The sequence below is a fragment of the Phocoena sinus genome, chromosome 1 (assembly GCF_008692025.1).
Source record: "Phocoena sinus isolate mPhoSin1 chromosome 1, mPhoSin1.pri, whole genome shotgun sequence".
Lineage (NCBI taxonomy): Eukaryota > Metazoa > Chordata > Mammalia > Artiodactyla > Phocoenidae > Phocoena > Phocoena sinus.
In genome coordinates, this window is record NC_045763.1 from 139,013,768 (window position 1) to 139,026,124 (window position 12,357).

General features: G+C 43.9%; 1 protein-coding gene across 6 annotated transcripts in view; it reads left to right on the forward strand.

Moving 5' to 3' along the window:
• Positions 1–771: 771 nt before the first annotated feature.
• Positions 772–12,357, forward strand: part of LAMC2 (laminin subunit gamma 2) — a 62,281-nt gene continuing 50,695 nt past the window's right edge. Inside the window, exons 1-3 of one of the 6 annotated variants that reach the window (XM_032636358.1) lie at positions 772–966; positions 1,111–1,320; positions 1,473–1,690. In XM_032636358.1, the coding sequence (XP_032492249.1) occupies positions 1,612–1,690 (79 nt within the window). In that variant the 5' untranslated portion in view covers positions 772–966; positions 1,111–1,320; positions 1,473–1,611. Of the gene's footprint in view, positions 967–1,110; positions 1,321–1,433; positions 1,691–4,690; positions 5,359–12,357 lie in introns of those variants that run through there. The other 5 variants (XM_032636349.1, XM_032636367.1, XM_032636394.1 and 2 more) reach the window with 5 other exon arrangements.

Below are 12,357 nucleotides of genomic sequence, written 5' to 3' on the forward strand. Positions count from 1 at the left end.
ATATTTTTTTGAATCATGGACAGAATAAAAGAAAATCAAGCTTGGGATAAGATAATTGGAGCTTCCTTTCTAGTCCTCATTTTTTATTGATGGAGATTTGTTTTTAGAGTAGGTGTTGGCCAGTTTGCAGTAACCTACCTCACTCCTATGGGTCCTTGGTGCTGTATGCAGATCCCAGGTATTCCTGAACACCTGGTTCATTCTCCATGTTCTGTACAAAGCTATCCCTAGCTGTCCAGGCAGCCCAACCTGGCCTTGATTACATGCACAAACTGAAATCTTATACCCTTTGACACTTAATCATGTACTATTTTGCATTGTTTGTTGCCTTATGTTGTTATCATGTATGGAACTATCTAGAGAACACCCATTCATTTAGTCAGTGAACAATAGTTTATTGGGGGCTTTATTGGGGGTCTTTGCAGGCCTTGATGATGAAAAGTAGGGGTGATTGTTTTGGACAGATTGTGTGTGTGTGTGTATATATATACATATATATATAATACCTCTGACGATTTAAAAATCTCTAGTAGGAACCAAAGTTTTCTCCTTGGCAGCCACCTCTTTGAATTAGTGCCACCAGCCTCCCTAGGGAAAGGGACAATGTAGGATACACCACTTGCAGTTTCTTACTCACCCAAGACAATGGACTTGGATGATACTCACAGTTGGACTCTACAGATATTTTCTAAAGGGCCCGCAGAGAATGGCATGAGAAATATGCTCTATGATGTAAAAAGAATATAAAATCTGGATCCTCTTTCTTATTCAATCCAACAGAACACTAACTGAGCACCAAGTGCACGCTGGATACCATACTAGTTGTTAGTGATACAGAATGGTACCTAGCCTAGTACAGACGGGTGGGAGGCCCACCAGTCAACAGATGACTTAATGAGTTACTAGGCCTGGTGATCAAGAGGTGATGGGGACCCAGGAGAGGAACCTTGGTCCAGCCAGGTGATGGTGAGGCATAGAATGAGGTGTCACCAGAGTGGATAGGCTGGGGTAGGGCTACTGTAGTTCAGAGAGAGGTTGAACCTAGGCTGGAGGGTAAAGGGAACCCTGTTGTGACTGTTGGACTGGCCTGTTTTCCCTGATGTCTTTCAGACCAGAGCTGATCACAGCTGCTGACTTATTTCTGAGTTTGCACTCCTGAGACTGGGCCTCCCAGTTTGAGGAAGGGGCAGGCTGCTAGCTACCTCCGAATCCTGCCCTGGACCACCCTGGGAGAGAAGGAAGGCTCAGGGGGATCTGGCACATTCCTCCAGAAGGATCCCTGGGCTGAGGCCTCTGCACCACACCCTCGGCCCAGGTCAGGTGTGCGCCCTTCTTGCGGCGAGGGGGGAGCCTGGCAGCTGGGGTGAGCGCTTTTACAGCTCCGTGTGTGCTGTGTGTTTGCTTCCCGAGGGCTGGGTTCTCCTTATTCACAGGTGAGTCACACCGTGAAACACACGCTCTCTTCCTGTCAGGACTGAGTCAGGTAGAAGAGTCGATAAAACCACCTGATCAAGGAAAAGGAAGGCACAGCGGAGCGCAGAGCGAAAGCTCCCAGCCGCGAGGCGCAGGGCAGCACCCCTGCAGCGGCTGATTGCGCGGCCCGGCCCGGCCATGCCTGCGCTCTGGCTCAGCTGCTGCCTCTGCTTCTCGCTCCTCCTGCCTGCAGCCCGGGCCAACTCCAGGACGCCAGGTGAGTCCCTTCCAGGAAGAACGGCGCAGCCCTGGGCTGGGAACTGGCCTTTCCCTGCAGACCGTGATGGCTGCACTCACCTCCGAGGAGCCCCACTTTATGAGAATCTCTTTAGAGCTCCCTCCTCCTGCCCCATCTGGGGCTCCTCCAGAGATTTGTTTACAATAATATATATTATTTACCAATACTATATAAAGCTGTCTGATTTTAAAATATGAAGCCAATAGGTCGTGCCAAACCAGGGTTTTCCTTGCTTTAAAATTGTTCCTTCTTGGTTGCTTTTTTGATCAGAGGGCTTCTGTTTGATCAGTAATAGCAAAACATGTTGGTATATAAATTCTATTCCCAATGTGTGTTTTTACTGATGGGATTTTGGTGAGAATGCTTTCTGTGACTGTGAACCCCACAAAGATTGAAAAGGAATCTCTTCAGTCATCCTTCTGGTATTCCCGTTTCTTTGGGATGGAAAATGAGTTAAGAGTCTTAACAATGCTTTACTTTTGCATAACATTACTTTTTATAGTATTTTCACATAATAGTCATTCAACAGGCATTTATTGGGCACCTATGTCATAGGTCATTTGATCTTATCTAGGGCACCCAGTAGCTGTCACTTCATGAGAAGTTCAACTCCTATAAACAAAAGTTTCTGGGCACCTAACAACGATTTACTGTATGCATGTGTCAGCTATGACAACGCATAAAGGGTGTTTTCCTTAAGTTTTACTTAGTAGTCACTTAGTTTTACCAATGATATTTGCCTGTGTAATTACCCCAAATTCTCAGGTTTATTTTTGCTTCTTGTATCTGATGGCATTTCAATAATTATCTCAATAGGTCCAAGAGCCATCTTCACACATGTGCATGTGTGAACATGAGACCAGGCTCATGGGTACATGGAATTATCTTAGACATTTCAATTATTACTTTGCAGTCTGGGTGATGCTGCCTGAATTGTATTTGAATGGCATGAATGTTTTAGCGTGTGTTTGAATACATTTGATAGTCTTTTGTTTTTTTTTCCTAAGATAATGGAATTAACTTACAACACATCATCCTTGATTACCATTTAAAAACCACTTATGAAAATGATCATGTGGGTTAGAATCCCTCAGAATAAATAACTTTAACCTAGTGAGAAACATCCTAAAAGTAAGAACAGTCTTTGAATATTAGAATTCAGAGGAACTGCTTATGGATCAAGTACTAGAATTCCTTGGTTTAAAAAAAGAAAATATGGAACTGTATTTGCACAAAGCTACATAAACAACTACTGGCACTTGATCCAGTGGTTCTTAGACTGGAACATTAGGGACCACATTATAAAATTAATAAGGGGGGCTTCCCTGGTGGCGCAGTAGTTGAGAGTCTGCCTGCTGATGCAGGGGACACGGGTTCGTGCCTCGATCCGGGAAGATCCCACATGCCGCAGAGCGGCTGGGCCCGTGAGCCATGGCCGCTGAGCCTGCGCTTCCGGACCCCCGCAACGGGAGAGGCCACAGCAGTGAGACGCCCGCATACCCCAAAAAAAAAAAAAAAAAAAAAGTAATAAGGGAACAAGTTACATATGTTTTATATAATGAGTAACTATTGAAGCAATTTCCTTTTTTGGCTGTAGCAGAGTGTATGTGTGTGCGTTAGCATTAGATATCAGAAACAAATATGTAGGGTGATGAATTGTTTAATAAAATAACTATTTAATAAACTGTTTAATAAAATCAGACTCAGGAGGACAGAGTTTGGACTCTAACTTCTCAAGGATGGACAAGCTCTGAGTATTCCATCTACATCATTAAGTCAGAAGCAGTGTTTAAGCTCATTTCCAGACTTTCCCCTTCCTTAAAGACAGGCCACTTAAAAAACTAGGCTGCCTCCTCAAAGGGCTTCATTTGGGGCTCAATGAGAGTGTGAAAAATTTGTGTTAGGCTAGAGCACACATGCTTTCCCATTTATGGGATGCTGTGATGTAGTGGGAGTTGGACCGAAAGTATGGTGCTTGCCACCTCCCAAAGTGACCTGCATCTGTGCACCTCTGCGAGCCTAAAGCAGTGATATTGCTTCCTGGGTGTTCCCGTGCAGGTGAAATTATGGTGTTAGATATAATCAGAGTTGGTCTCAGCTAAAGCACAGGTTTTAGAGTCAGCCTGACCTGGCTTCAGAATTTGGCTGATTCACTTACTAGTCCCTTATTCATAACCATTCAGGTTCCTCAGCTGCTTGGAGTCTGCTCTTTGCCTGTTAAGTGGAGGCAATAGTGCTGTGTATCCTTGCAGGTCTGTTGAAAGGATGAGATGTTACTGTAAAGTGCCTTAAAATACCTAGAACCACGGTTCTTCAAAAGGTCTGATGCTGGGCTTCCCTGGTGGCGCAGTGGTTAAGAATCCACCTGCCAATGCAGGGGACATGGGTTCAAGCCCTGGTCTGGGAAGATCTCACATGCCATAGAGCAATTAAGCCCACGCGCCACAACTACTGAACCCACGTGCCACAACTACTGAAGTCCGCACTCCTAGAGCCTGTGCTCCACAACAACAGAAGCCACCGCAATGAGAAGCCCGTGCACCACAATGAAGAGTAGCCCCCGCTAGCCGCAACTAGAGAAAGCCCACGCGCAGCAACAAAGACCCAATGCAGCCAAAACTGAATAAATAAAATAAGTTAATTAAAAAAAAAAACTCTGATGCCAAAGTCTGATATAGTGAACTCAGATGCTTTGAGGTCATTAAGAAAGATAGAGACTCCCCTTCAGGAGCTCACAGTTGGTGTGAATGTGGGTGTAGCTCCAATGGTCTGGATCATAGTTCACTTGGGGAGGTGCGACTGGAGAAGGGAGATAGGAATGAGACTAGAAATGTAGCCAAGAATCTGGTGGTGAAGAGCCTTACGTACCAGTCTGTGCCATTAGGTTGGTACCCTGTAGGCAAAGAAGGGTTGCGGTTGCAGATGTTTTGTAAGTGGGGTGGGTGTGGTCAGATTCATGTTTAAAAGATCACTCACTTAAGGGCTTAGAGGATGGAGTTGAACTAGGAGAGGCAAACAAACGGCCATTGCAATAAACCAAATGAGAGGTGATGAGGGCTTACCTCATGGTGGTGGAAGAGTAAAGAGGAAACAGATCACAGAGACATTTAGGAGGTAAAATTGGAAGAATTTGGTGATCCAATGAGTGTGTGCGTGTGTTAGGGATAATAGTAAGGGAAAATTGTGAGAAATGAGGAAGAGTCCAAGATGGGTCCGAGGCTTCAGGCTTGTGTAGTTGGTTAGACAGTGCTGCCGTTAAAGGAAATGAGGACTATAGAGACAATCAGATTTGGGAACGAGGCTGGGCGACGGATGAAGTGAAGGAAGTGAGTTTCTGTGGGGATCTGTTGTATTTGAGATGCAAGTGGGGATGTCCAGTAAACAGCTGGAGCTATGATTTTGAAATTTAGAAGAAATTCAAACAATATAAAGTTGGGAGCCCAAAGGAGCTCCCAAGAAGATGGAAGGACAGTGAAGGAGAACAGCAGGAAGGGGCATTGACGCTAGAGGAGAATCAAGAAAGAGGAGAGCTTTATTAGCCCAAGGAAGAGTTTCGCCGATGTAGGAGTCATAAATGGTACTCAGAGGTAGAAATATGAATACACAAAGAGTGAGGACTAAGAGACACAGTTGGATTCAGCCACCAGGTAAGTTTTTCTTTTTTTTTTTTTTGCGGTACGTGGGTCTCTCACTGTTGCGGCCTCTCCCGTTGCGGAGCACAGGCTCCGGACGCGCAGGCTCAGCGGCCATGGCTCACGGGCCCAGCCGCTCCGCGGCATGTGGGATCTTCCCGGACCCGGGCACAAACCCGTGTCCCCTGCATCGGCAGGCGGACTCTCAACCACTGCGCCACCAGGGAAGCCCCACTAGGTAAGTTTTGAAGCAATTGTTCGAGAATGGTGAGCTCAGAATCGAAGATTATTTAAATCACTAATTTAGTTTCTCCCATGTCCTGATGCTAGAAAAGAAGTGCTGTGGAGAGTGGAAAGGACCCCTGGAAAGGTTTACACTCTCATAGATTCTGTTATTAAATTGTTGAAGTGGTACAGCATCATGTGTAGGGGTGCAGGCTCTGTAGTAAGACTGCCTGGGTTCAAATCCTAGCACTGTCCTTTACCACTTAAGGGATTGAGGTAAGCTACCTCACGTGTTACTCGGTTTCCTCATCTCTGAGATGAGGGTAATAAATGATTGTGATTATTATATGTAAAGCATTTTGCACAGTGCCTAGTAAACACTCACTGTGTTCGATATTATTGTTGTATAACTAACTGCTCTGCCAGTACTGAATGTCAGTATAATGCCTTTTGTGTTTTAAGTGGTAAAGTTTTGGAAGAGGCTCCTTTCATTAGTCCAGGAAAGGTGATGAGGAGCCCTTTGGCTCAGGCTGAAATGAACCCTAAGTTTTACCCAATGAAACAAATGGAATTCCTGACAAGGAACCCAAAGCAGATTGGAATTTCAAGATTGGGTTTCATATCATTTTGCCTTTTGTCAGCCAGGCCTCAGCACATATAGATTAAGCACATCTGTTACTCTCTAGAACATGCCCATGTATAAGATGACCCCAACATAAGATGATCTCCCGCTTCTCAATGGGAAGATCTCCCTCTCACACCATCAAAAAAAAAAGAAAGGGGTTGGTTAACCTTTTTTTCTTTTGCCACACTGCACGGCACGCAGAATCTTAGTTCCCAGACCAGGGATCAAACCCATGCCCTCTGCAGTGCAAGCAGGGAATCTTAACCACTGGACCGCCAGGGAATTCCCAGTTTGGCTAACTTGAGTATGAAACATTGAGCAATATAGATGCAGTGGTCGTGTGCCTCTTTACATTTAATTTAGTAAATTAGTTTTACAAACATATTTAAAGTCACATAATCTGTAAAATAATAACTTAGAAGTATTCATTTGTTCACTTACATTTCATGTAGTAATTATATTCAAATTCCATCTTTAATATTCCTAAAGCCACTTTAATGCAGTTTTTTCTCTACTTCAGACCAGGTGACTTGAGACGCAGCTCTATCTGAGTTTGCTTTCGCTGCTGTCGCTGGAAAGTACACCATTTCAGAACGTGAACAAGATTTTAAAATTATCCCGAAGCGCACACTGTGATCGTCACAGCATAATCATCTTGAAAGTCTTACTTATGGCGGCTTTCAGCACTCAAAACTGTGGGATGATGAACAATTATGAGAATTATGTTTGATAGCTTGGCCTCTTTCTTGCTAATAAATACCTAAAACATTGATTGAGGTCATTTCAGGTTAGCATGTCTTCCCCAAATAATACTTTATTTAAAAGTATTATATAACTAACTGCTCTCATGAGAGATTTTGAAAAGACTTAAATGTGGCCTTATATTCACCTTATATTCTAGTATGTATAGTAAATGGGAGTATAGAATTGGGTTGGAGTGTAAGCTGGAGATTCCTATGTAAGCTTAAATTGTGAGTGCCCTGAACCGGGGGCAGCCACTGGTTTAGCTCCACTGATCCAAGAAGCTGAGGATGAATGTTGATTTGTGATCAGTGTTTATGGGAAAGTCAGGAGCATGAAATTAAGATGTTGAGGCCATCCTGGGAATATTTTTCCCATTTAAGTTCTTAGTGGCTCAACTATATTGACATTTTTTTTCCTAGAGAAATTTGCAAGGACAAGACTTGAACCACCTATTACAGACCAGTGTAGAAATAGGAGCTCCTGGAATACTCTAATTTAGTCACAAATTAGACCTAGCAGATTACTAAATCATTACTGGGCTGTGTTCTAACATAACCCCCAGGTACATGATGTAATATTTGAATCACACCCAAAGCCAAAAGCTGCGTCTCCTCCGTGTCTCTGGGTGACTGTATGTCTGTGTATGTGCCTCCCCAGCTAACATGTGCTTCCTTATGTCGTGAAAGAAGAAAAGACTGGTTCTTTCTCTAACATTGATTATGTGAGGACTCCTGCAGTATCAGAGGAAAGTGGAGATCAATTGGGCAAATGTACACATATCCTGGACTTCTTCAGGCTTGTTGACCACTTACAGAAACCCAACTGTTTCTTTTCCAGGTTTTTTTTTTAATACACTGTGTGAATATGGATACTCATATTCTAAAAAAAAAAATTAAATGGCAACCAAATAATTTCCCACACTAACTTAAACATTAGGAAAATGATGAAATCTTCAGCTGCACTTATATGGGGTGTTTCTTACAAAAAGTTTTGCATGTTTCACCACTTTCTTCTCTTATTACAACATCATGGAACTAAATGAGAATGGCCCTTAAGGGTTCTCTAAAGGAGCTTCTCCTTTTATAGTTAAGGAAAATGACACTCAGAGAGGCAAAGCAACTGTCCAAATTCTCATGGTTGGTTATAACAGAGCTGGGCTCTGGCATGCATGACCCTCATTTATAGACTGGAAAATTGAGGCACAGGAAAATGATTGCCTTGACCAGAGCCAGGCAGTTAATAACAGGATCAGATTTCAATTGCTAGTTTAATTTTCTTTAACAAGATATCCCCTTGGCTTGTTTCTCATTCTTTTAAAGAATTTTCATTTAAATCAATTTTCCTACCTGATGGAATCTTGTTGTATTATATAAGAACATCCCTTATGCTTCTAGATGGGACATCTCTTCAGACATCTCTATTTGTGTGAGTCAATAGAGTGGCCTTTCCTTTAAAAATATCAGCGAACAACAGGTTAAAACCAAGCACAAACTCCAGTCCCGGGGGCCCTGATAAGAGAACAGATTTCAGACTACCAAGTTTCCTCCTCTCTTTGTTCAACTCTGTTTATAGATTATCACACAGCTTGGAATTGACCAAGTGGCTCAGGACAGTTGAGGGACAGCAATAAGCCTTTCTGCTTCACCTGTCAATGTTTCGAATTTATTTATTTATTTATTCATGGCTCTGTTGGGCTTTGTTGCTGTGCACTGGCTTTCTTTAGTTGTGGCGAGTGGGGGCTACTCTTCGTTGCGGTGCACAGGCTTCTCATTGCGGTGGCTTCTCTTGCTGTGGAGCATGGACTCTAGGCACACGGGCTTCAGTAGTTGTGGCTCATGGGCTCACTAGTTGTGGCTCACGAGCTCTAGAGCACAGGCTCAGTAGCTGTGGTGCACAAGTTTAGTTGCTCCGCGACATGTGGGATCTTCCCAGACCAGGGCTCGAATCCGTGTCCCCTGCATTGGCAGGCGGATTCTTAACCACTGCGCCTCCAGGGAAACCCCTGAATTTATTTAAGCATCGTTGTGTCCAGAGGTATTTGCTCTCTCTGCTGGAGACTATTGATATATATTTTGAAGTCTTTCAGTTTCACGGCCAGAGCATTGACCATTAAGCTTCATACACATTTACTGCTCTTTCAAATCACTACCCGTTTTGCTCTTGAATAAAGGAAACTCCTAATGTTTAAAGATCATTTCTCATTTCAATAGGCTGGTCTACTTTGTGAGAGCAGTGGATCCAACAGCATCCCGAAGCTGCCGCTCTTGCCTCATCCAGGGGGTTGTACGTGGGACATGGTAGGAGGGGGTCTTCATGTGCTGAGGTCTGAGGGGACAGAACCCAGGCCACAGATGACCTAGCGTGGGAAATGACAGCAGAGCAGCAGCCCATTTGTCCGACTGGGATGCAGGACACGTTGCTCCCACTCCCTGCTGCAGGCTTCATGGTCCAAACTCTTCTTAGAATATTTGTTACTTCTCTTTATGGATAGATGAAAATGGCTGGGCTCCTAAAGACCATTTAATTCATTCTTCTGTCTTTAAGCAATACAATTTTAATTTATTATTTTCAAATGGATGTTTTTCATCAATGAATCTTTAAGGAAGCTCTTATAAATGCATTCCATACTTTTTCCAACATGGTCATGTACATGGATTACCACGTTCTTTTTTTTGGCAAAACTAAGAACTCTAGCGGTGCATGGTAAGCATGCACATACCTAAATGTGTGTATCTTTGTGAAGGAATGTAGTGATAGCAAAAAATCTGTGTCTAGTCTCCTTGTACAAAAATGTCTTGTTCATAAAAGCAATGAAAGGTTTAAAGAGGAAGAATCATTAGGTAACTTTTTTTTTAAGGAGCCAACAAAACACAAATTTAAGCAATTGAAAAACCACATTTAATGTATACTCCGAAAAGCATTTCAGTACAAATCAGAATTGCCTTTTAAACTTTTCTTAGTCTCGTCATACATGATTTCTTTCCTTTTGGTCCTCACTGCTTCAGGGGCCACCTCTAGCTGTCCTGGACTCTCTAACGTCCTTTACTTCAGCTGCTTCTTAAAGGGGCATATGACACCTTTTCCTGGGCCATGTAGCAAGTGCTCAAAGAACACTAAGCTCTTTGATTAACAGTCAGATGTGCTTTCTGTATTGGGATGCTTTTCTTTACAGATGATCTCATGGAGATATAGAAATGTCTACAGTAGTTTCTGCGGTCAGAAGGGTGTAGGGTTACCTGCGGTGATAGAATCCTCACCGCAATCACCATTGATCACACCCTGTAGCTGACACCAGCTGTCTTGGAGTCGAGCCCTTAAAGATGCCGGGTGTAAGAGAAGGGAGCCTCTCCTGTGTCCCTTGTGTCCTAACCTTCTCTTCCCTCTCACCTTTGCTACTCAGACAAAAATTGGCATCCCCAACCTCTCTGTTAACTGGGGCTTCTTTCCCTCTCCCCACTGTCTGCCTGGGCCCTGGTGGGGTGTCAGGGAAGACATATCCAGGTGTGGTCTCCTGGTCTAGTCCCCACCAGGCTGAGTCATCCACAGTCCACGTGTGCCATTTCTAAGTCTAGGTTATAATAAAATGTGCTATGAACTCTTGATGAAAATAGGTGACTGCTTTTAAGCCATAGTCATTCAAAAGGAAAATGTGGTGATCTGAGTTTCATTGACTCTTGATGACTTAGAGTTGAAAAGATTTGTCCGTGTTCTAGCCTTCAAAATTGCCCATGCGATTAGAACACTGACCTCTGTTGTTCCTCTCCTTAGAGCACTTCACGTCGCAGGCTAACTTGCACTGCTTGAACATTTACATGTCCAGGGAAACAAACCATCAGGCAGGATAGGGCACCGGTGGTCCTGGCTGTGCTGGCCTAAAAGACAGCTGTGAAAAATGTGAGGCAGAGAAAGGAATTCAGTTTAAAAACTCTTAGCGAGGGATGTGCCATTTCAGTTTTCTTATTCTATTTAGAAAACATATTGTGACAGACCTGAAGAATCTGGAACTGGAAGCAGTCACACATCAAACCATAAAATTCTAGATCACTTTAAATGATGAAATGTTCAGATTTTGTTTTAAATTATTTACCCAGGGGCTTCCCTGGTGGCACAGTGGTTGGGAATCCGCCTGCCGATGCAGGGGACGCGGGTACGTGCCCCGGTCCGGGAGGATCCCACATGCCGCGGAGCAACTGGGCCCGTGAGCCATGGCCGCTGAGCCTGCGTGTCCGGAGCCTGTGCTCTGCAACAAGACAGACCGCAATAGTGAGAGGCCCGCTCACCGCGATGAAGAGTGGCCCCCTTGGGCTTCCCTGGTGGCGCAGTGGTTGAGAGTCCGCCTGCCGATGCAGGGGACACGGGTTCGTGCCCCGGTCCGGGAAAATCCCACATGCCGTGGAGCGGCTGGGCCCGTGAGCCATGGCCGCTGAGCCTGCGCATCCGGAGCCTGTGCTCCGCGGCGGGAGAGGCCACAGCAGTGAGAGGCCCGCGTACCGCAAAAAAAAAAAAAAAAAAAAAAAAAAATTATTTACCCAAGCTGAGAAACATACTAAGTTTTGGAAAGAAAAATCCCATGGAGGAGGTTTTAAATCTTAAAAAGTATGAGCATTTTCACCTTTTTATTATAATTTAAGAAAAACACTCATCATCCTGAGTATCTCTGATTTGGAGGTAATTTCAACAGTTGCTTTTCTTCTGAAAATGAGCATCTGTCAGGTTTTTTTAGAGTATACTATTCTCACCTTTACTTTTAGTCACCATTTTCTATCTAGTTATTTACATTTGGACTTCCTAATGAAGGGCCTCATTGTAGCTGACTTCCTGGAGGGGAAGTTTGCTATCTTTGAGCAGAAAAGGTTGTCAGTGTACATGAGGCCAGTTCTTTGACTCAGAGGAAGGGAATGATATCTAAATAATAATAAATTAGGATTGAATTTTTAGCATAACTTCTTTGAACAAACCAAAGGTAGGAGAATGGTTGAGGTTGGGTAGCCCCAATCCACATCTCCCCACCACGATGCTTGTCCTCTGCAGCAAGAATTTTAAGAAACAGAGGAAGTCAAGACCTAAAATGAAATATAAGTGAAATGAATGGCAGAGAGATGAGGAGGTCCCAGTGGGGAGTGTTTTGTGAAATTAGGCTGGAAAAGTAGATAGGATTAGGCTGTGAAAGTCTTTGTAGGCAATGTTAAGGAGTTCTGGTCTTTATCCTAAAAGTAAAGGAAAGGCGTCAGAGAGTTTGAAGCAGGGAGGTATTGGTAAAATTTGTATTTGGAAAGGTTTTTCTGACTATTGAGGGGAGAGAGGCAAGAGAAGTTGCAGGGGATCCAGTTATGAAGCTCTGCAGGCAAGCAGTGGCTGGGGTTTGGTGTAGAGTGGCCATAGTGGAGATAGAGTTGGGTGGACTTGAGCTATGGAGACAG